This window comes from Mirounga leonina, unplaced genomic scaffold, assembly GCF_011800145.1.
Source record: "Mirounga leonina isolate KUSES-001 unplaced genomic scaffold, KU_Mleo_1.0 Mir_167, whole genome shotgun sequence".
Classification (NCBI taxonomy): domain Eukaryota; kingdom Metazoa; phylum Chordata; class Mammalia; order Carnivora; family Phocidae; genus Mirounga; species Mirounga leonina.
In genome coordinates, this window is record NW_023270422.1 from 30,943 (window position 1) to 55,692 (window position 24,750).

General features: G+C 42.3%; 1 protein-coding gene across 1 annotated transcript; it reads left to right on the plus strand.

The window, feature by feature from the left end:
• Nucleotides 1-65: 65 nt before the first annotated feature.
• On the plus strand, nt 66-24,407 carry RAB12 (RAB12, member RAS oncogene family). Its single transcript, XM_035013790.1, has 6 exons — nt 66-310; nt 13,384-13,444; nt 20,182-20,320; nt 21,377-21,466; nt 22,080-22,184; nt 23,197-24,407. The coding sequence occupies exons 1-6, from the start codon at nt 85-87 to the stop codon at nt 23,308-23,310; spliced, it is 735 nt and encodes a 244-aa protein (XP_034869681.1). The 5' UTR covers nt 66-84; the 3' UTR covers nt 23,311-24,407.
• The last annotated feature ends 343 nt before the right edge of the window (nt 24,408-24,750 follow it).

Genomic DNA, 24,750 nt, shown 5'->3' on the forward strand with positions numbered 1-24,750 from the left:
GCCGAGGGGGCGCCGGGGCCCGGGGCGCGCGGCCCGGGAGCGGGCGGCGGCGGGCGGCGGGCCGAGCGGGAGCCGTATGCGTGCATGGATCCGGGCGCCGCGCTGCAGAGGCGGGCCGGGGGCGGCGGCGGCCTGGGCGCGGGCTCCCCGGCGCTGTCGGGCGGCCAGGCTCGCCGGAGGAAGCAGCCCCCCAGGCCGGCCGACTTCAAGCTGCAGGTCATCATCATCGGCTCCCGCGGCGTGGGCAAGACCAGCCTGATGGAGCGCTTCACAGACGATACCTTCTGCGAGGCCTGCAAGTCCACCGTGGGTAAGGGCGCCGGGGCTGGGCCGGATCCCGGCTGGGCCCCTCCGCCGCCGGCGCTCCCGGGTGCCCAGCGCCCTACCGGCTTCGTTTCTCTTCGCGTCTGTGAGCCTTTCCCTCTCCAGCTGGGTGGCCTTGCATTTGGTCGATAGGCCTCTCGGTGAAATTTAGGGGGAGGGGCGGCCCCAGTAGAAGTTCCTCGATCCTTTTCCTAAAGCCAGACCGAGATTTTCGTGTAGTCTCCACGCAGACTTGTCCTTGGGGCCTCCGGGCCGTCCATCCTCCCCCGGCACAAACCCCTCACGCCCCTCCCACGTCCCTGATCCGAGCTGGTTATTGAACCAGCGTCCCCTCTCTTACCCTCCAAGGGCCGGTCATAAGACCAGGGTGATACATTGGTCCCGTCCAGCATTCAAGAACAGTGTGAGAATCTCTCCACGGAAACTCCTGGCCCTTCCATTACTCACCCAAGAGAAAAGGTGATGCGAGGTGGGAAGCAGGCGGGCAGTGTAGTGAAGTTGAAGCTGTGCGCCTGGCTAAATGGCCAAAGTGGGTCATCTTGAGCGAATTCCGGTGCTTACCCTCGCCTTGTGAGAACCAGGGCTTATTTGCTAATTTTGAAATCACTTTTCTGATCCACTGAAATAATGAAGTTTGAAATTCCCTGCGGAGGATCTATGGAGAATATTAAGACTAAAACTACACTAAATTTCTCGTTTTAACTGTCAATGCGGGTCAGAGGGACTTCAGCTGTACTTATCCATGACCTCAGATAACCCTGAGGACTTGCTGAAGTGGGGAGGTGTCCTCCAAAATCTCCTAGGTGGGTGAAGGACAGCAATAAAATAAATGCAGTAACTCTTCAGGTCAGAAAGTATTTTGTCCTCAGGATCTAAAATTGAAACTGCAGAGGGGAAGTTTTTTTAATGAAGTCAGATTTTAGGGGACTTGGAATCGAGGTTTGTCAGGTTGGTGTGGGTGGTAGTTTTTTTCTATGGAAAACCCGTTAAAGTTGTCAAAGCTAGGGGAACTACATAGATGAGGTAATTCTTCAAAGTAAAGGGCTGTCACCTTCAGTGATAGGCATTAAAGGATTTCCCCAAGGAGGTCCAAGAAACATTGAGTAGTATTTAAATTTGAAATACAGAATTAAAAGTATCTGCCCGTGTACCTGTACACATATTTAGCATTATAACCAGTGGTAGCCAAGGCACTACAATTTGGGGAAGAATGGTTTTTAAATGTCATGTAACAGAACAATACTACATTTTCAATGTCTAATTGGAAAATTAAACCCCCATATTTCATAGTGTGTTTTTTGTTTCACCTTTGAGAACTGTTTCCCTTGGTCCTTTTTGGAATAGACTATTTGGGAAATACTTAGGCTCTCTGTACCCTTTGTTTTTAAAGTGATGCCCTTGGGACCATTATATTAAAATAAAGTAGCATAACCAAACCTGTTTTAAATATCCAGTCTTGGATCATATAAAGGATAGAGAGTTACTGAACGATCAAATGAGGTTTATGTTGTTATTTTAGTACCTGATATAGAGGTAAAAGCTATTTAGAAGTACCAGTGTTTATGGCTGCACACTTCAAAATATATAAAAATGAAGGATAATATGATTGTACGGTGTGATAAAGAGAAATCAGCCCAGGCACTGATAGGTGGATAAATGAGAGGTTGGGTGGGTGGAGGGGGAAATAGGAGATAGGCAAAGATGTGCTTTAGAGTGGGAAAGAGAAGAAGAGGTGAAGATCGGTTTTCTGAGCAGGGGCTAAGAGGTCAGTCGTGCAAAACTGCTCCCCCCCCCCCTTCAGAGCCAACTGCAAGTGCAGGTTTTCACTTGTACTTCTGAATGACCAGCTGTAGATCAGAGATTCCCACAACCACCTCCTTAGACTTGATTAATTTGCTAGAGCAGCTCACAGAACTCAGAGAAACCTCCTTACTAGATTATGAGTTAATTATTAAAAGATGTAATTCAGGAACGGGCCCGTGTTTCCATGGTCTCTGAGCATGACACTCTCCCCATATACCACCGTGTTCACCAGCCCCCAAGCTCTGAACCTGCCCTTTTGGGTTTTATGGAGGCTTCATTACACAGACATGGTTAAATCATTAACCATTCATGATTGGGCTCAGTCTCCAGTCCCTTTACCTTCCTTGGGGTGGGGGCCAAAAATTCAGACCCTCTAATCACTTAGTTGGTTCTTCTGTTGACCAGTCCCCATCTTTTAGTGACCTGGGGGCATTCCAAAAGTCACCTCATTAACATACTAAAAGACAGCTTTATAATTTGCTCCCTAGAAAAGTCCAAGGGTTCTAGGAGCTCTGTGACTGGAATAGAGACAAAGGCCAACTTTTTATTAGTATAAATCACAATCTCATGGCCACATTCTGGGAAAGACTCATTAGTAGACTTTAGGAATAAAGCTTCAAGACCTTGACTGCCATGCTAAGGAGCATGGACTTTATCCCATAGCAACTGGAGCTGGAGAGGCCTCTGAATATAGCATTGGCATGGAGACAGTGAAACTTAATTTGGCAGTATTACATAGGATATTTATTTGGGAATGATGAAGAAACAGGAGGCAAGGAGACCAGGCAGTTTGGTTCTCTGTCCTCTTGGCAAACATAAATATATACACTTCACATATCTCCCACGCTGCTACCACTGTGGGGTTCCTTATGTGGTTGGGTTTTTGTCTTGCTCATTTTTGTTGCTTCCAAACATAGCCTATAGTTCTTGGCTCTCTAACTGTTTGTTAATTGTGGGAAGTTCAGAGAAAGTTGATAACCTCTGGTCTAATCCAGAGTATGAAGACACTTCAGGAATGCTAACTAGCCCCCCTTCAATCTCTGCCTCTGAGTTGTTTTTCCTTCTTGCTATCAGATCCTTTACTGAGCACCTACTGGGTGTGAGGTACTATGCTACCCACTGGAGATTAAGTGGTAAACGGGACATGGCCTCTGTCCAGAAGTGGCTCAGAGCCTGTGGGGAACAGGATGACCCATGTTGGTAAGAGGAGTGGTGGAGATGTGTACGGAACATTTGAAGAAAGCAGTGGAAGCCCAAGCCCCTCCAATGTGGGCAGTAGGAAGAGGGCTTGTTGTCTGGGAGGCTAGCTCCTAAATGGAATGCTGTAAAGATAAATTCATTCCGCAGGTTCCTTTAGAAAAATGCTATTTAAATGTAGTGTTGGGTGTGGTGTAGAATTGTGGTTGCCTCACCTGAATGCCTACTGGCTGAGCAGTTTAGCTCATGGCAAATTGTCCTTCTGAGGCAGTTTTTCAAGTTTCAGTAGTACAGTTGGATCCACATAGAGAAAGATTCTCTTCCACAGTGGACTTTCCCTGTCTGGGCTTACAGATGTGTGCTGCTCATGACAGCAGAGTCTGGAAAAGACCCCACGCCCCACAGCATGGCAGGGAAGAGCCTGAGAATGCGCCAAGCCAGGTGGATCACTAAAGTGACGGCCTCATGTAATTCAGGGATTAGAAGAGTGGCCCCAGTAAGTGCCTTTTTACAGAGAGTCAGATTCACTTGAACTTTCTATAAAAGATTATAGTGGAAATCCCAAGGGATTTGAGATAACTTATTTTGTAAAATTATAAATGAGCAAAATGTTGATTTTTTTTTTTGTAGTGTTTATCAAATCAGAAGTTGATTTAGTTTAAAACACACACAAAATTCACCAGGATATGAAAAGCTAAAAAGACTGTATTTACTTAAAAAATTTTAAGTAAAATTCTTTTTTAAAAGACTATTTACTAATTGACCTATTTAGTGGAAACTGTCTAGGTGGAGTATTATTTTCAAGTGGGATTTTGTATCCACAGAATTGAATTAGCCTGATATAACTAGCATAATTTGACAGGTCCTTAAAAAAGTACAAGGCAGGCACGCCTGGCTGGCTCAGTTGGAAGAGTATGTGACTCTTGCTCTCGGGGTCATAAGTTTGAGCCCCACGTTGGGTGTACAGATTACTTAAATAAACTTTAAAAAAGTACAGGAGCAGTTTTATGAAGTTTAAGAAATGGAAACAAATTAGTTCTATTGTAGAAGATTACATATAAGAAAACAAACCCGTAAAATTTTATATTTCTCAGCCTTTGTTTTATTTTTGTGTAACTCTTGGAAGCTAGCTGTTAACTTTGAATGAAAATGATTTTACCACGTAGCACCCACCATAACCCCCCCCTCCCCGCACGGGCAGCATTGCATTCTAGAAAAAAACTGGAGTAAGAATGAGGAACCTGGGCTTTTGATTTAAGGCTCTGTCACTAATTAGCTTGTGACTTTGGTTAAGTACTTGTCTGCGCATACAAAATGTAACATTCTATTCGCAGTAGCTACTATTTATTGAGCACTTAACTATATGCCAGCAGAAGGGACACTGTCTGATCCTCACAGCAATCCTGGAATTTATTCCCATTTTACAGATGAGGAAGCAAAGATTCAGAGAGGTAAGCCCCTTACCAGTGAGTTTAACAAGTGAGTTTTTTCTGTTTGTTCCTTAGCTTACTCTGAGATTTAAAGTTACTTTGCTATGTGAAAATTCTGTGACTCAGAATCAACCACCACAGAGTCCTTCAAAACTTAATGGAATCTGGTCACCCTGCAGGCCTGTGAAGATAGTGAGGTCGTTGATCTATGGTATTACTGAAATTGACTTTAATGATGCCACTATCATCAGTCGTCACTTGCCTTCTGGATTTTAAAATATGCTCTAAGAATTGGATTTCTTAACCTAAATATTCAGTCATTCAAACATCTTCAGCCTTTTGCATATTTATTAAAAATTTCCAAAATTTTATATGTATGAATAGAGGAAAAGTAGGAGTAAGGCAGTCTAGACCAGAATTCTGATTTTTCTGGGCGGTAAGATTTCCCCCAGGGGGGTAGAAGCCAACCTGGGATTGCCAGTTTTATTTTGCCAACTAAAGACATTTTTTGAAAATCTGCTATCGCCAAATTTTCAAAAAAAGGAAGAAGGAAAAAAGATGAAGTAGACCAAAAAAAATTAGGAGAGACATACTATCAGAATTAAAAAGTTCTCTGAATTTAGTTCTGAGGACCTTACCATTCTTCATTTTCCTCATTGTGCCTCAGTGCATTAGACTCCACAAGCTGGCCCCGGAGAACTGGTCCTAGGTGATGGTGCTTCTCTCAGAGCCCAGAGTTAAGTCAAAAGTGCGCTGAGGGTCCCTGCTTCATGGGCAGGAAACTTAGCGGTACAGGTGGGGAACTGTATTTTCGCAGGAAAGAGGTGAATGCTAACCGCCTGCGGAAACAGCTTTCTGCGGGTCTGGCCTTGAGTGTTAGGGGACATGTTGGGTGAAATGCAGCCCACGAGGGTCTGGTCAGCTTTACCTGGAAGCAGGGGAAGCTGACTGCTTGTGTTTCGTTCTGGAAACAGGTCAGACATTTTTGCCGGAAAACCCAGAATGAGCATCTAATACTGGATTAAAACTCTAAGTTGTGTATTTTATTTTGCTCTTGTTTGCTCATATGCAGTCTTCCACGCCATGGCTGATCTGCCTAAGTGTTTTCAGTTAAAAGAGAATTAGGGAGAGTAGTCCAGAATTCCCACCCCTGGAGCCCAAAACCGAGCCTCTTCGGTGCTGTCTCACTCCCCTGCCAAAATGATGTAACACGATGACTCAGGGAGAAGTGAGTATGAAAGGAACAGATGCAGACGGTTAACATTTCGTTTTTATACCAGCAGATGCTGTGCATTGTCATTAGCTTGATTTATTTAATGAACTCGGTGCAAAGGGGTAGGCTTGTGCAGAGCACGTCCCTTATTTGTGGAATAGTTAGCTTTCAAAGAAAGTATGGAAATTTGGTTGCTGTCTGGTTGTTTAAGTTGAATAAAAATCTATTTAAAGACCTGGCTTAAGTGCGTTCAGCCTTTCTCTCACTATGCTGCACGGAAGAAGAAAGGTTTCATTATGCATGATGGAGATCCAGGTTCTTAGGGATTGCCTCTCTCTCTCCAGCCCATGGAATCTGCCAGGAACAATCTGCTAGCAGATCTTAGAACTGGTTTCAGAAGGCAGAGTAGGCTCCTTTGAGAACTGCTAAGTCCAAATTATTCTCCAGCCTTGAGTGCCAGATATGTTTTTCTAATTAAGCATTTGTTGGCATGTGTAAAGAAAATGTAGCTTTGAATAGTGTCAGCAGGTATTAGGCGAGAGGCTGTATTTATGTAAGACACCGTTCTGCTAGCCATTTTGTAGGGCACAAAGCTAGAGCCTCCTTACCTGGCTTGTCCTTTTTAGAAGGGCAAGGGAGGGAGTCATGGAGATAGCCATAATAAAATGTTAGAAAAGAGGTAAAATGCTATTTTGCTGTACTTGAACAGAGGAAGAAATTGATTATTCTCCTTTTGTCCTTTGATTGTACATCTTTGACATTTGGTAAACCAAAACTACAGGACCTAAAATAGTGCCCTTGATTGAATGTGATTATGTTTTTTTCAGAAACTCCTTATCCTTTAAAACCAGAAAACACAATGGCGGCTTGACAGAACACTATATTCCATCGAAAGCCTTCCCTCCCTCTCCCCCCAGAATCTGACAGCCTCCACTGTTTTGTTTGTAATGCCTTCTTAGTTTACAAAACCAAACAAAAGCCTGCAACTCCACCTCAGGCAGGCTTATGGTGGAAGTAGCTGATGAATAAAATTCTAGTTTTCCTACCTTAATTAGGTAGGATTCAGGACCCCCTGAGGGTCCCAGGTGAAGGGACAGGCCTCTGTGGAGAGCTTTGGTATTCACATGCCTTCTCTCCCTCCTCAGGCCCGCTGCACCAGAACCTCGGGCCTGGTTGACTGTTAATGAATCACACCTACAGTCTTTCACTTTTAATTTTCACTTCTCTTTAGAAGTGAAAAGCACTCCACCTTCTCCTTGGCCGCTATTCCTTCTAGAGATGCACCTCTGTCCCCTACCCCAATGGTATGATAGGTGGAAGGATTGGATTTGAGAGGTAGATGCAGGGTCCCAGGTGGGAGTCCCCCCTCTGCCACAAGCAGTCAGTGTGTCTTTAAATAAGCAACTTAATTTCAGTTTCCTCATTCATGGAAAGAAATAAGTAGGACTTACATGCTTTTCTTATCTCCTGGTACAGGAATAAATGGGGATGGAATATCTTGGGTACCTAGCCTGAAAGAGGCAATTATAAACGTCAGTTATGGTCCCTTCTAATTTATACCCTAGATGCAAAACCTCTGAAACACTCCAAAAATGAATCTTTATCCTTTAGAGATACATACTGAAATATGTAGGTGAATATGAAAACCAAAATGTAGGGGTACTTGGATGGCTCAGTCGGTTGAGCATCTGACTCCTGGTTTCGGCTCAGGTCATGATCTCAGGGTCATGGGATCGAGCCCAGCATGAGGCTCCGTGCTTTGTATGGAGCCTGCTTAAGGTTCTCTCCTTCTCCCTCTGCCCCTGCCTGCCCCTACGCATGCTCTCTCTCTAAAATAAATAAACACATCTTTAAAAAAAAATGGAAACACATGACCCAGGTGAAGTGCAAAATATATTTGACAGTCTCTGCATTTTTATGGACCCAATCTGAGTAATAGTCAAGTTAATGTTTTTTTGTATATGAAGAAAGTATTAGATCAAGATCCACTCTTGATCATCTGCGGTTTTGGGTTTTTTCCCCCAGATTCTCCTCCCCTCCCTCAATATTCTCTCCCTCTTATAACCAAAGGCAAGTTAACTCTGCCTTTTCAGAGAGGGTTCTGTCTGTAACCGGGAGCACGGGAAGGCTGGTGCAGGAATGGTCTGTCCAAGGCAGCCAGCAAGCCTCACTCTTACTTTTTAAAAACATTTCCCTAGCAATGCAAAACGAATATATCTAAAGATACGTTTATACCTTCCAGTTGTACCCTCCTCTTATCTTCAGAGGAGGCTGCACAGTGAGGTGGGGGTAGTATAGCCTGGAGCCACCCCCAGGTTCAAATCTGTGCCCTAATACTTACCCACTTGGTGACTCTGGGCAGCTACTAGCCCCTCTGACGTCAGTGTTTTCATCTGTAGAATGGGGACAATAATACCTCATAAAATATATCCTCATAAAATTGTTAATTCACTGCAGTGAATTAATGGACATAAAGCCCTTAGAATAGTACCGAAGCACAGTAAACAGCATAAAAGAGTTCTTAATCTTTCTGTTAGGAAGGGAACAGACCCCTTCCTGTGAAAGTCTTTCCTAAGGGTATATACTTTGTGAAAATGCAGCCACCTGCCCATTCTGACAGGCTCTGTAGGGCACGCACACTCACTTCCTTCCCTGTTTCTCCTTTGAAGTCGATCACCTCAGATCCTCCCTGCCTCATGCAGTTCGTGGTAGTCCTGCGTTTGTCCAGTGAAGTGCGAGGCTCCCTCTTTGTGCCGCGTGTATCAGGGACGGGGAGACCCTGGCCGACCTTTATTTGCTGGAGTGGAGGCATGTCCAGCTTGGCATGAAAGAGGCAGGTCTTACTGATAGGATAGAGACTTCATGTCCTCGGGCCTGATGAGCATTTTTAATGTCATACCATCATTTTACTATTTTAATAATAGTACTTACTGCCGAATATTTTACAGTCATAGCACTTGGTTTCTATTGTGTTGAATCCTTTTCTTTACGTGGTGCTTTCCTGTGGGGACTTAACGTTGTACTCTCCTCTGGTAGGTGGCATTTGGACAGAAGACTGGCTCCATGGTTGGGTGACTTGTTTTCCGATGTTAAATTTACCTCTCTCTATGTGACTTTGACGCCTTTCTTAATTTATTTTCTCACTCTCAACTCCATGAAAACGCCGGAAATCTCTCCCTTAGTAGAAATATCATGTCCAAAATTGGATGACGCTATATAAAATCTGTACCCTTGGAAGAAAAGCCACTGTATAAACTTATAGTTATTTTAAAAGTGGAAGTAACATCACAACCACTGTTTGAATGGAGACAAATTTAATTTCAAAGTCTGTGAAATCTTTCAACCTCCTAAAAGTGTTAAGTAATATAAAATCAGATCTTGGGGGTGTGGGGGGGGGGACGTGGGCAAAGAAATAAAAGGGGAGAAGTCCATTCAGCTGTCATTGTAAGTGTGGATCATGGTGTTATTTTTGCTTTTATTTGTTTAGCTTTTTGCTGGAATGTGAAGAAAGAAGCTTCTGTTTATTTTTGCATTTTCATTTTTGTAGCTTCTTATGGCCCGGCAGAAAGAAATAGGGCAATGTTTTAGAAATGTTTTGCCTTAAGGGGAACTTCGGAATCTTACCAGCACTAAGTATGCCAGTTCTTTATGCTATTGCTAAGACTTACGAAAGACAGATACAAAGAAGGCCAAGTGCAAAGTTAAGCTTTGTTCTTTAACAGCTCAATTAGGGTGGTTCTGGGCCATTTACAGAACATTTCATACCTTGCCTTTTATTCCATGCATATGACTTTTATTATAACAAGTTTCCATTGTGGGCGGTGTTATAAATTTGACTCTAGGTCCTGCCACTCAGCTAGCATGTGAGATGACTTTAAAGCAGATCCCCTTGCCCTCTCTCCACCCTGGTGTCTCCCTCTGTAAAATGAGGATAATAGTGCCCACTTCATTGGGCCGCTACAGGATCCCATGTCAGCAGAGAGGGTTTGACAGATGCCCACTATCATTGTTATTAAAGAAAAGTAAGATGAAGAAGACATGGTGACTCAAATAGAACCATCTGTGCCCGTTGATACAGGAATTATAGCCCTGTGAATTGTGTCCTTTCTGAATAAAATATTTTTAGAAAGACTTTTGTAGCATTAGTAAGCCTTAAAGAAAGGTAAGCTCCTACTGCAAGAATAATTCACTTAGTGGACCACTTCCCATCTAAGTGACTGAATCAACTATTACCATAATAATCTCCTGGGATGAGTGCATAGGGGGAGAGGGTATGAGCATATTAGGACTGCCCCATCCTTTAACGATTTACCATCAACAATTGGAATTGTAGGAGAAATGAAATACTCTGTTTCTAGGGTAGCTGTGTGTGTGCTGGGCACCAGACACTCAGAACATCTGCTTTTCCTTCCTACTAAGATGTTTTGTGTGAGTTTTGTTGTCTTGTTTTGTTTTTACTAATCAGTCCTGAATTTCCTTAATTTTTCCAAAAAGAGTCAGCATTTCTCCTTATGTGTCCAGCATCTGGTGAAGAGAATGTGGCTTTCATTGATGATATTTATCAAGTTGCTGTTGTGTGCCAGGCAGTGTCCTAGGCTGCAGGGAGTCAGAGATGACTGTGTCCTCAGGGAGGCACCACACAACAAAGAAGGAATGATGTGAGAAGGGATAGGAGAGAGTTCAGGTCCAAGAACAGAGTGCACAGATAGGACTGTGGGGCAGGTAGAAGGGTTCAGATGGGGAATCACCTGGGACGTAAAAGGTTTCCGGACAGACAAGGAGGTTCTCTAAGAAGAGAGGAACAGCAAAGAAAGGCACTTCTTCGCCAACTGCATGGGCTGTTGATTTAGGTCAGTATGACTAAGGCGTTTGAGGGCAGAGACTGTCCCCATCAACTGATGGTGGGGCTGACTGCTTCCCCTGGTCGTCAGGTTACCTGTAGGAAACTGGGTTTTCAACAAGGGCCAGAGATGGAGATGCCACTCTTTTTGCCCCTTACCTGTTCATAAACATTGGTCCCAGCAGCTCCTTCTCAGGGCCAACTCTGTGCTAACTTTATGAATCCACTGAATATTTGAGGCTATTGAGGACTTACTACCTTCTCTATGAAGGATCATTAACACTTTTATGATGTGCAAATTCTTAAAATAGACAACATTGAGAGATTTTTTACTTCATGTAAGAAGGTTTTTAGAAACATTTAGTTGTATACTTTGATACAAGCCATAAATTGGAGTAAGTTTCCAGTTGTTACAAGCTACTGAGTGGTGGTTAAATGTGGTAAAGGATACTGAGTTCAAGAGAGAGGGCTATTTTAATGGGCTCTTTTCTTTATGGGGTTTTAGATTTAGCCACTGGCTATTTTTCTGTTGTTGGTGAAGTTGTCATTAATCTCACTAAAATTAGACAGTCACTGTCGGTTCATCTTTGTTTTGTTTTCCTATTAAATTAGTAATGTATTTACCGTCACATGGTGATAACATTACCATTTATTTCCTTATTTTGAACACCAACACCTTTAGCTTTTACTTTTGTTCATTAGACTTTGTGGTTACAAGGATTGTTTGTAAAAGTTGCATAAGTTGTTCAAGTAGGTTGAAAAAGAGTGACATATTCAGGCTCAGAATAATTCTTGAGAGAAAACAGCCTAATCAAAACAAAAATTGCTGGCACTGGCTGTTTCAGGGGATTCTTTTAGTAGACCTGAAGCAGAGCTCACAAAAGAGGTATCATCTGCCTACTTAATAAAGTAGCATCTACTTAATAAAGTAGCAGCTGCTATGACGAGTTTCACAAAAGTTACAGCCCCCTTAGCTGAAACTTCAAAACAAAACAAAACCTCAAAGTAACTGGAAACAAAATAAAATAGAATAGTGGTCAAGGCAAAAATATGAATTTGATTTGTAGTTTGCCATCACAGAGGAACACGGTAAGGCCCTAACTGTAGCTAGTATCAGGAGAATGGGTGTTCTGTCTTTTTAAGCTGTGCCTTTTTAAAATCAGAACATAACAAATGTCTCCAGGCTGTTCTTTGTGCCTTGTAGAATATCACTTTAAATTATGTTCTTCCCTGTGGTTGAGTCATTCAGGAACTCTGGGGATATTGGTAGTCCACAAACATGCTTCCTGTTTCAAGGCTGGTTTAGAGTGTCATTTGAGTTTGAAGAGCAGATCGGTTCCAGAACTGAAAGTGAAATGGAACTAACCAGCTTTCGCTCAGTGACATTTGAAATTATGGCTGGTGTAAGAAATTAAGAATTAAAACGTCCAGTATTCCCTAGCTTTGTTCTCTTGTGACAGTTTATATTCCTGCAATTTCTCTTTATTGTACAGACCAAGAGCTGGTCTCCTCCAGCCCCCCGCCCCTGGGTTGTAAACATGTCTTTCTGTATTGCATTGGTGTCTGCAGTGCGTTACTAATTATAAAAGTCAGTCACATGTCTTTCGCGTCACCTCAAGAACATCATCTGACTTCGCGGTGCTGCATCAGATGTCTGAGATGGAGAGCCTGGGAGGGGGTCCTTACCCGCTGTGCAGCTGCAGAGCACTCACTGGCACACGCGGGCCCCTGCCGGGTAGAGGCCTTTCAGCATGGCGACCCTGGATCCTAAGAAGCAGGCAGGAAGTGGTTCCCGTAGGGAATGTTTCTCTCAAATTCAGTTGGCATTCCTTTGGTTTGTTTTTCTTAGTTGCGAAAATGGTGTAAAACACATTGTTTTGAAATCTACAAGTTTTCTATAACTGAGACCCGTATCAGGTAACATATACAAATGAAAATTTGGGTTAAAAAATTACCTGAAGCTTTAAGGGCTTAATTAGAAAAGGACAGTGAGTGATACATGATGGTTTTGCTCAGTGTTAAGATGAATAAAAATTAAAATTGGATATGTTAGCCTGTATAAGTTTTTTAAAAATAATTTCTGTTGCACGCTATTGACAATGTAATAAAGAAGTCATGTTTATATATTAACTAAATTTTTTGTGAATGCTGCAGAATTTAATACAATAATTTCTAAATTCAGACTAAGGCTATTTGAAATCAAGATTGTTTCCAGCATTTCCCATAAGAATTTTCCCCAGTATATCATTCTTTTAAAACCATTCAGTTGTTAATGTAATTACCAAATGCAATTTTTAAATGGCTTTTATGCTGAACTTGTAGTAATAAATCATATTACATTTAGCAAATGCTACATAGGTAGTTTGGGGTAAAACATCACATAGGTTGACTTCGTACAGTTCTTTATGGAAGTGTAGACTGAGCGTCACAGGCATTGGTGGACTGCTTTTCCTTTTGGGATTTAGTGACATCAGGTTTTTTGTTTTTCTGATAATGATACAAAATGTACAAGTAGGATTCTTTGTGGCAAAATGCATCTTTATTTTTTGCTTCACTTTCATTTGTTTTATTTGCAGGTGTTGACTTTAAAATCAAAACTGTAGAGCTAAGAGGAAAGAAAATCAGATTACAGATCTGGTAAGTGGGGGATCTGCCCCCAGTAACCGCCGTGTGTGTTCACAGTCCGTACGCCTGTCTAATAAAATTAACTGTCCAAGCTGGCTTGCCTCTCCTACTTTTCCTCTCCTTTGCTCATCTTTAAATAAAATGAACAGTGAGAAAATTTAGAAAAGTCTACTTATTTCATTCTCCATTTGTACATGGGGAGTGGTGAAAGAAGAATGTTACTTTAATAATAGCTAATTTGGAGCCTTGTTGCCATTTTTCCAATCGTTTGACATAATGCCAAATTGTCATCACTAAGATGATTGCTCAAATGCTTGTCTTCACGTTTTTAAAGTGATTTTGTTTGATAGTATGCAAAAAAAAGTGCAGCACGTTCCCGACCAGATCTACGCAGTTTCGAGGCAGAGCACCCACAGCCAGTTTGCGGGTTGCCCGGGGTGGCATGGCGTGAGCACCGCGGTGGGATGCGCATGCTCCCGCTGGCCACGTGGCTCATGCTGCGTGACGTGAGCCCCACCTGTGCCAACTGGGAATGAATCCAGAGCCGCTATCTGAAGAGAAGCCCCGTTCTCACATCATCACGAATGAGCAACTAAACCAGCCGTGTCGTAGCTATCTGGCACGAGGAGCTTTCCGTGGGTTCCCAGCAGCCTGCAGGCGGCCCTAGGAAACCCACCTGCGGGGTGCGGAGCCGATCTGGTGGTGGCTTCAGCGTGGCACCGCTGAGGGGCTCCGAGAATGCCCTTTTGTTGGTAACATCACAGCTGCCGTGTACTCAGCCTACTAACTCCTCTGCAGGTCCACCTCAGCTCTGAGTGTGTGTCCACCATGTGTGTGTTTGCTTTCATCTGCGTTACTTGCTCCTCATCTGTGGCATCATCGGTCACCTAATGCTTGAATGTTAGTGGCATGCCTTCATTCTTCACCCTCGCCCCTGTGTGGGCACGGCTGCAGCGAGCCAGCATTGCTGCCTCCCGGAGGTGTCTGAGGTAATGTCTTTGTTTGGTCACCTGCCGCTATATAACCCACTGTAAAGACGGTTTGAGGGTTTGGGGGTTTTGGCTTTTGATTTGATTATGAAACAAACAGTCTTGTCTAAATACTTACTGACCAAAAAATGGGTATTTTTTTATTTTATTAGCGCTTTTTTTGGAAAGTCCACAAACTTTGGTACGTTGCCGCCCATTTTTTGAACTCTGGAAGTGACAAGAGAGTATCTTTCAGGGGTGCCTGGGTGGCTCAGTCGTTAAGCGTCTGCCTTCAGCTTAGATCATGATCCCAGGGTCCTGGGATGGAGCCCCACATCGGGCTCCCTGCTCAGCGGGAGGCCTGCTTCTCCTTCTCCCACTCCCCCTGCTTGTGTTCCCTCTCTCACTGTGTCTCTGTCAAATAAATAAATAAAATCTAAAAAAAAAAAATATCTTTCACATGAGCTGTTGTTTCTGATTGTAAGCTCTCTAAAGTAAAGACCATCTTTAAAAGGATCATGGGGGTTGTTCACCTCTACCTAGTGCCTGTGGGCGAGATCCTTTTTGAAGGGGATTACTGAACAGAGGGTGATCGAGCGAATTATTAGACTGTGGAGCTTGCTTAGTGAATGACAGCAGTGTCTAGGTGATGACATCATAGCCTGGCTAAGCGGACATACCTTAGTTACTGTATTCATACTTCAGTTTTCATCTCAGGCAGTAGTAACTGGACCTATAAAAAGTATGTCCAGGGGCGCCTGGGTGGCTCAGTCGGTTAAGCGGCTGCCTTCGGCTCGGGTCATGATCCCAGGGTCCTGGGATCGAGCCCCGCATCGGGCTCCCTGCTCAGCGGGGAACCTGCTTCTCCCTCTCCCTCTGCCTGCCTCTTTGCGTACTTGTTCTCTCTCTCTATCTCTCTGTCAAATAAATAAATAAAATCTTTAAAAAAAAAAAAAAGTATGTCCAGAAGTCCTGTGGCTCCCTGGAACTCAGCCCACGAAGGCTGTCTGTGCCGGTGACATTGGATACTTCTGGAATCTCAGGACAGTGCCTTTGAGTCTATCTGAGAGGGCCTCCCCTGTGAGTCCCACCCTGTGGGGAAAAGTATGCTGGTGCACAGGACACTCCAAAACCACATTTCTCTTGGATGTAAATGCATTCCCCAGCGTAACTCCTCTGCTTCTCCTTGACTGTTCCGAAGAATACAACTGAGGAAAGAAAACGAGAATCAATGACTGTATTGAAAAGTTGATTACAGGTTTTCCACCGGAAACATCGCAGTGATTCAGTGAGGAAGGAGGACTTAAGTTTTCCCAAAGGGGTTTTCAGCAGTGGAGAACACATCCACAAAATGCCCACAACTTGTTAATCACACAATAGTCCAAAGTAAGATTGTTGTCATCTGAAGTGTTTTGTGTAGAGGGTTAAACATTTCCTTCATTATTGTTATGCAGTAGATAGAAAGGAAGTATGGGAGTCGAGGCTCACTACTTAAAGTAATACACGACTCATTTCAGAGTTAGAAGCTGTGCTCGTGCTGTTGCTGTCGTAGTCTGCTTTGTTGCAAGCATGCTGTCACCACTTTGCTGTCACAGTTGAGGGCCCAGAAAGAGCCAGTATAGTTGGAGAGGGCTCTTCAAAGAACCTCAGTAGCCTTGCTCTGCTAAGAATAGCTGTGCTCTTGATTTTCTAGAATGTTAGTCCATGGACATTCCCAGGTAGTTTTCACAGAGATCTGATTAGAAGAAATGCATTTTTTTTCTTGATGATTTCTGTATATAGCTAATCTGAGGAAATACTAACCAGAGGTTCCAAAAAGTTTAAGGTACCAAAAGCTCCAGATGGCATTATCACACTTTTTTTGCTACATTTTACATCATTGCCACATTTTTCAGTCCCTTGATTATCTGTGGTCAGAAAAAAGGACCATTTTCTCATCTCTGTACTTAAAAGTGTTTCTTCGTGTATGTGTATAAGACCTTTATGTAAGTGTAGCTAAAATAAAGTGTGTCAGCTAGAATATAGCTTCATGAATTGACATTCAGATGCTGTCCTGGGGAATTAACATGCATCATATAGGGACCCCTTCGTCCCGTCCACCATGCCAGTCTTCCCTATGGGGGGATTTGGTCTTAGGCAGCATTCTTATGTCGACATCGGGCTCATTTTTCATTCTCTGCTTGGAAGAAGTGGGACATTTCATATACAGAAATTGACTCCTGCCCTGCAAATTAATAATTATATCTTTAAGTGGATATATTAAATACAAGTAAGAATCTTTGAATTTTCAAAGCACGGTCTTACTACGAAACTGGGGAAACAGAATTGCAGGAATTTTTCAATTTGCACCAAAAAGCAGAGAAATAATCACCTCATAAACAATCACCAGCTGCAGCAAGTGACAATTTAGCTGACATTAATACACTGCAAATCTCGAGAAATCAGCTCTTTATCACGACAGTGAAAACTCGGGTTTATGGAGATAGAGGAAATATTAGGATTCTGCATCTTCACAGAAAGATAGAAGCATAATCAGTGCATTGGTGTCTTCTTAGCAGCTAATTTTTGAGAAGTAGGAACTTGGGTGGGACTTTTACGGTACTGGTGCATAGGAAATCTGTAATAAATACTCACTGAACTGTGTCTGCATTTCATTTCCCTTTTCTTGGACCGTATGTGGTGGCAGATAATTTAGTAGGGGAAATAAGTCACGCAAAGGAGCTCCAGAGGAATAGAAATAGAGAATAGTCTCTCAAAGGAAGATGTTTTTCTACCTCAAGCATTCAGAGCCAGACACAAAAAGATGGAATTTAAGGAATGACCTTAAATAGGAGTGGCAAATTGATTAATGTTTCCTCATTGGGGTTTTTGTAAACTGAACCTGCTGGCTCGTTTATTTGTATTAGAATGATTGCCTCAGATTTTGCATCTTGAGGTCTGTCTTCTCTGTGTCTGAATGAAAGCCAACAGAGACAGTTAATTTCTTAATGTTTTTAAGATTCCTGACTGTGCCACCTAGGTAACAGGTGTTTTTAGCTTTATGAGAAATGCCCTTTATTCTCCCTGTTCTTCAACTGTTGGCTTTTTTATTTATTTTTTATTCTAGAAATCTGTACAACATTGTGCCTATACATAACATTATTTTACACCCAAAACTCTGTTAAAAAAAGAGTAGGTTTCATGTCAGGTCTTCTTACCACAATAAATAAAAGCATTTAAAATTAGGGGCACCTGGGTGGCTCAGTCGGTTAAGTGGCTGCCTTCAGCTCAGGTCATGATCCCAGAGTCTTGGGATCAAGTCCCGCATCGGGCTCCCTGCTCATCAGGGAGCCTACTTCTTCCTCTGACCCTCTCCCCTCTCATGCTGTTTCTCTCTCTCTCAAATAAATAAAATCTCTAAATTAACTAAAAAACCGTTAACCTCTAATTTCACTGTTTTTGAGCCCCCAGTGTCTAGATTCTAATTCTTTGAATGTGTGCAGAAATTGTCAGTTGAGTTACACTAAATAGCCAGATTAAAGTTACTTAGAAAAACTTATTCTATTAAATTGTTAAAGATTGTGCTCACAGTAGAAAAAGATGTAGTTTTTTTTGACTTTTTAAAGATATGAGGTATTGTTTCTTAACAGTATCCAAACAGCACAGCATATTTTTTAAAACATTAAAAATATTTGATCAGATCCTAATTCAATCAAGCCATAACTTGTGATAGACTGGGAAACCATGCTCTGAAAGATTTAACTCTTTGTTGATTCAAAAGTATTAATTGTAGGGGCGCCTGGGTGGCTTAGTCAGTTAAGCGTCCGACTCGATTTTGGCTCAGGTCATGATCTCAGGGTCCTGGGATCGAGCCCAGCGTCAAGCTCCGCGTGCTGGACATGGAACCTGCTTATGATTCTCTATCTCCCTCTCCCTCTGCCCCTCCCCCCTCAAAAAAAAAGGATTAATTATACCCCTGTATGCCTAGGATTCCAGAAATAATTTTATTCATTGATTCCTTGTGTAAATGGTATCTGAATCTGTTCCTTCTCACTAACCTGAAGGTGCAGTGCCCATTAGTGTGGTGTTTAAGGTTTTTTTAAGAATCTTGAAGAATTCAGTCCCCATCTATCCTATTCCATTTTCCAGTTTTTTGGCATTTCTAGGTCAAAAAATAAAGTTTATTTTGCCTTGAACTGGCATCCACTCCCACATTTTAAACATGTAAACTTCTGTGCAGCACCTGCTTATTGACAGCCTGCTATGAGCGAGGCACCCTGCTGGACCCTGGTGGACAGAAACAGACCAGCCTCGGCCCTCTTGGGCCTTACAGTCAGAAGCCTCAAGGCATTCTTATATCCTCTGGAACAAAGCAAATGGCTTTGCTGTATGTGAAAATGAATTTGCCAGTAAGCTTTTCTGTTTATTTGGCATAACAATGCCATCGCTAATGTGAACTATTTTGGTGGCAAGACCAATCTAAATGAAGCTGTAAATTACAACACCATTGCCAAAGGGAAGGGCATTTTAGGGATACTGCCCCACAAAGTGCACCTCAAGGGAAGTAGTCTTTGATCAGATGCATTTGGGAAGAGCTGCGTGTTCTCTCCACCTCTCGGAAACCCACGTGCTCTCATTTGGGGAGGCCTTGAATGGCCTTGCAGTGAAGAACCCTATTTTGGCTGCATTGCCTCTTGGCAATGTTACTGCAGGACCCACCTGTCTCACGTGGCCCTTGGGGGTATGCTGTGAGTTTAGGTTCTTTGGGAAGAGCTAAATTACATTAGAGAAATTTGTCTCCAGATCAGAAGGCCCGCTCCGTTGAGCTCATTCATAAATACATGATGGTTTTCCCCAGTTTCTTCGCTTATTAGATGGAGAAAATGTCTCAGCTGCTGTACAGAAAATGTCTCAGCTGCTGTACAGTACAGTAAGCTTACATCGTTCGTCATGTTGAAATGATTGACTTCAGCCTGGAGAATAAATACAACTCGCGTTTTTTTGTGGTTTTTTTTTTAAGGTTTTATTTATTCATTTGAGACAGATACGGAGAGAAAGAGCATGAGCAGGTGGAGAGGGAGAAGCAGGCTCCCCGCTGAGCCAGGAGCCCTATGTGGGGCTTGATCCCAGGACCCTGGGATCATGACCCAAGCCGAAGTCAGACGCTTAACCATCTGAGCCACCCAGGCACCCCCAACTTCTGGCTTTTAAAGTAGCAGTCAGACAATAATGAACTTTACCGCATTTGGAACCTATTTGGTATCTTCTCCCTGCCCCCTTTAACCCCTTTTCTATTTTAGAAGGATTAAGAAAATAAGACTGGTTTTACAGTACTTTTCATTAGTGAGCAACTCTTGGTCATCTTCTCAACAAAATCAGATGTAGCCATTGATGTTGGTTAAAAGAGTCCGTAGCAAGCGTGCCTGGCTGGCTCAGTTGGTAGAACATGCAACTCTTGATCTCAGGGTTGTGAGTTCAAGCCCCACATGAGGCATAGAGATTATTTTCTAAAAAAAAAAAAAAAAGTTTGCACAGGATTTTACACATTCCATCATTTTACACATGGTTTTCTTATTTTCAAAATCTTGGTTTGAGAGAAATTGGGACTGTTTTTGTCTGAAAGTAACTCAGAAAAACTACCTCTCCCCCCCACCCCCACTAATACTGATGCATATGCATGGACGGGACTAGAAGCAAGCCTGCAGGGGGCCGGGTGGGGCCTCCACTCCTCTCCCGTGTTGGAAGGTGGAGTTGCTCCCTCTGGTTACTGTTTGGATGCTGATTGTTCCTGCTGTTTCATAGGGACACAGCAGGTCAGGAGAGATTCAACAGCATTACCTCAGCTTATTACAGAAGTGCCAAGGGGATCATACTAGTATATGATATCACTAAGAAGGAGACTTTTGATGATTTGCCAAAATGGATGAAGATGATTGATAAGGTAAGTGTTGTGTTTTCCTGTGAGAACCTGTATTAATCCTGTAGACCAAAAAGCCATGGCCTTAAGCCTCAGGGCCCCGTGAGGTGCTCACTTTGTGGATCTCCTGAGGTCTTGAGATCTAACGCTCTCCCCCCTTTTATACTTTTGCTTTTTACCTTTTTGTGAATAAGTGCTCTCGTTTCTTGTACTTCCCATGCTTGCTCTGCAGCAGCCTCATCAGGTGGGTGCTGTTCTGCTACCATACTCCACACAGAGAAGGAGACTGAGACCCTTGAGTAACTTGGCCAAGGTCACACCATTCAGGTGCCTTTTGCTGCAGCCTGTCTCAAGTCATTGTTTAGAATACACAAAATTAAATGAGTTACTCAAGAGAGTTCAGGCTTTTTGAGGAGAGATCCTACTGTGGCTGTATTTTTTTTAACTTAGAAATGTAGCTTAACTTTTTTCCTGACTATAAGATTAATAATATTTTGTCATGATAGAAAATTTGGAAAGTCAAGCACAAAAGTGAATTTCAAAATGTATACTTTTGCTGTTCTGAAGAACCAAATTCAATCCATATTCCATGTGGTTTCAGAGCCTGCCTGCTTCACTGAATGTTCTGTCATGCCAGCCTTCCTGTGTCATATGAATGTTCTTCCAAAGCATGGGTGGTTGGGGTTTTTTTTTTTTAATGGCTGCATTCTTTTTAGGTACCTTAACTTCATTCTCCATCTATTTTGTTGGACTTTCTTCATTTGATGACCATTTTAAGTATAGGGCTTTGCCTGTGATGTAATTCATTTGCTTAGAATAGATTTTTAGAAATTATTGGTGAAAGGCCCAGAATGTTGTGGGTTCATAAAGCTTGTTACCGCATCGCTCTCTAAAGCCCTGAGCCCCGTGAGGACTGTCTCAGACCCCACCTGATTCGGTCCTGCCTGGGATAGGGCCGATGCTGAGATGTGCGGAGTGGATGAACACACAATGAACGCAAAGCAACAGAGTGGTTTACGTTTCCTGTCCGGATATGACAGTGCCCACCTTTGAAATGCAGCTTCTTTTAAAATTCCACAGTATGCTTCAGAAGATGCAGAACTTCTCTTAGTTGGAAATAAGTTGGACTGTGAAACTGACCGAGAAATCACCAGGCAGCAAGGTGAAAAGGTGAGAGAAATGGGGAGCAGAAGGGATGTCACTGTCCACACGCTGTGCAGTCCGCCATTGCGAGACTTTTTTAAGTAAATTTTTTAAATTAGGAAATAATTATAGAGTCACATCCTTCTCATTTGTTTAGATTTAAAAGAGCAGGAAATTTTAAGCATTTCGAAACAGAGTGGGGGAACATTAGTATATCAGTATATATTGCATTCTCTAACCTGAAATTCCCTACAGAGAAATGTTTTTTAAGCCGTAAAATTGCTTCCATGATTTGCTCTGGGGTATTTTAACCTTCCTTGGAGAATCTGTGATATTCACGTTGTAAATGTCAGATGCATTACAATTTTGGAAACTTGAACTTCCCCTCTGCACATCACCTCTGGGATTTTCTTTCGTGTTGTTACTTACCATGCCATGGTTTGCCCACCTGCCTACTTACCACGTAGGGGTTTGCTGCACACACGAACTCTGTGTTTGAGCTTACGTGGGGCTTTGCAAACCTGGCCCACCCCTCCCTTCAAGCAGGAGCCCAAATGCTGTGATTCCCTCAGTCACAGGCCCCCTGGCCACCTGCTCCACCGGTGGCACCCCCACAGAAAACATGAATCTGTGTTCTTAGTTTGCACAGCAGATAACCGGGATGCGGTTCTGTGAAGCGAGTGCCAAGGACAACTTCAACGTGGATGAGATATTTCTGAAGCTTGTTGATGACATTCTGAAAAAGGTAAAATAATGATACCAGGCAAATATCTCATGTGAAACCCATTGTTCACTTTATGATGTTTTGGTTGAGAATGTTTTACTTAGAAAGTGGGCAGGGTACTTACTCAGAGGTGAAGAACCAGGTGAGGTGGCTGTCTTGGCCAGAGGCCTCCACTGTGGCGGCCACCGTGTCCGCCCGGGGCCTCTCTGTGTCCAGTTTTGGTGTCCAGTAGATGTGCTGAGCCCTGAAGATGGTTTGGTGGAAGTGACTGGAGCAGGTATAACAACGGGCCATGTTTATTTGACATTTGCTTTTGTTCTTTTCCCTTTTTCCTATAAGAATTAAGATAAATACAGGTGGTGGGGACCTCGTGGAGCGTTCAGGTGTCTCAGGAGGGAGCCCCTGGGCCCTGCCTCACCCTCAGTGCTGTACTCCCCAGTGGGGCCTAGCTCCCTACCCCAGGCCTTTCCGTGATGCTGAGTTGCAGGAAAATTGCTAGACAACTTTGTTGAACAGCAGTTTCTTCAAGCATCTGTAGGCTTAAATTCAAAGATTTTTTTTAATAAGACCTTTCCTTAAGTTTATGTTATTACTACATATAATCTGCTAATTCAAACATAATTCAGAAGCTTCTAATAAAATGATTGTTTATATAATTGCTAAGAGAAGTTATTTTTTCCCTTAGTGATGATATTACCCCTGAGAATGCTGAACCATTTTTCCCCCTGTATTAATGCATTAAATTTCCATTTTTACTAGGTTCTGTGAAAATACATATTTATGAGATAGATCCATCTGGTTTCTTTTACCATAGGGTATGATGCACACTGGCTGGTGTTTGTGTGTGACACAGATGCCCTGAATCTGGTTTTCATTGTTTTGGCTTAATATTTGAACATCTAATTAAACATTGATGATTGGAAATCTTTATGTAAAAATACTTTGCTCATATATAATTGTCTTATCTGCAGAGTACTTCCATATACATTGCATGGTTAAATGTATTTGGTTTTTTTTTTCCTTTATCCTTAAGATGCCTCTGGATATTTTAAGGAATGAGTTGTCCAATAGCATCCTCTCGTTACAACCAGAGCCTGAGATCCCACCAGAACTGCCTCCACCAAGACCACACGTTCGATGCTGTTGATTTGCTACTTTGGAGACAAAGTGGAAATGATTCCTGGAAAGGGGAAAATGTTCTCTTCTGCACTACAATCATTTTGACAATTTCCTTTCGCACTTTGTAATCCAAGTCAGAGCTATACACTAACTTGTAAATATGCAAATATGCAATCCTGGGTAAGTTTTGGTTATAAATTACATATTTCCTTCCAAATTATTATATTTCATTCATTATCCCAGCATCTAGTGTACATACACTGGGAAACATAGTACTTCTAATATGAAGAATGGGAGAAATGAAAGGTATAATGTTTCTTGAAATAAATAATGTAATTGTCCTCGTTAATTATATTATGAGGACAGAAGATATTCTGATAAGAAGAAAGAAAGTGGTGCTTTGCTTACTGTTTTAAAGAAAATTTGTAAAACTAAAGACTCTTTGGGAAAAAAGATAAAGCTATCATAAGTGCTTTTTCTCTATTTACAAGACATTTCCCCCAGCCGTAGCATCTCTGAAGTAATGGGAGTATTTCTGCCACAAAGCAAAGCTCTGTTCATAGCTGTCTTTGAAGGGTATTTATTAATGTATGTCATGGTAGAGTACTACTAGGTAGAGAGTAGGGGTTTGACTTGGTCTGAGGCTGCAGAATCTCTCTCATGGTTTCCTAATGGACATACCCTGTGCTTTTAAGAACTACAAAGATTCAATAAAGAAAGAAGTGGTTTTGAAACTATAGAAGATTTTAAAACAACGCTGCTGTCTAAACAAATCCTGTTTAAAGGAATTTTAAAGAGATACATTTTACTATATCAAAGAACATACATGTATTTACCTAAACATACTATACCTTTGTAATGATAAAACTTTTCCCCTTTATGGTGAAGCTTATTCCTATTAAGCCTAGACTGTGTTCTTTTTTTTTTTTTTTGGGTCTGATAATGAATTTGTGAACTCTATCTTTGGTATATCTTTTATTAAACTGCACTGTTTTGTTTAGTCAAGGTAAATAAGTAATTATGTATTTGAATAACTTGGCGTGTCTTGAGTGTTGTGATATGAAAAGCATTGTGGTCTTTCTACACTAATGAAGTGCAAATAAAATTTTGTATTTATGAATGACAGTAGAGTTGCCACATTTATTTGTGTAATTACAAATTGTACATCTGACAGTATTTTTCAGAAACTCTGCATCTTAATCTTTTGAGCATTTTAGGTAAGAAAAATACAGCATCCACCACTATGGAAAACAGCCAGGCTGCTTCTCAAAAGGTTAAACATAGAACTACAGTATGACCCACCTCTAGGTACATACCAAAATAAAAATAGAAAGCACGGACCCAAACAGATACTTATACACCGGTGTTCAGAGCATTATTCACAATAGCCAGAAGGGGGAAACACACCACTTGTCCATCAACAGATCAGTGGGTAAACCTAAGTGGTCTATGTGTACAGCAGAATATT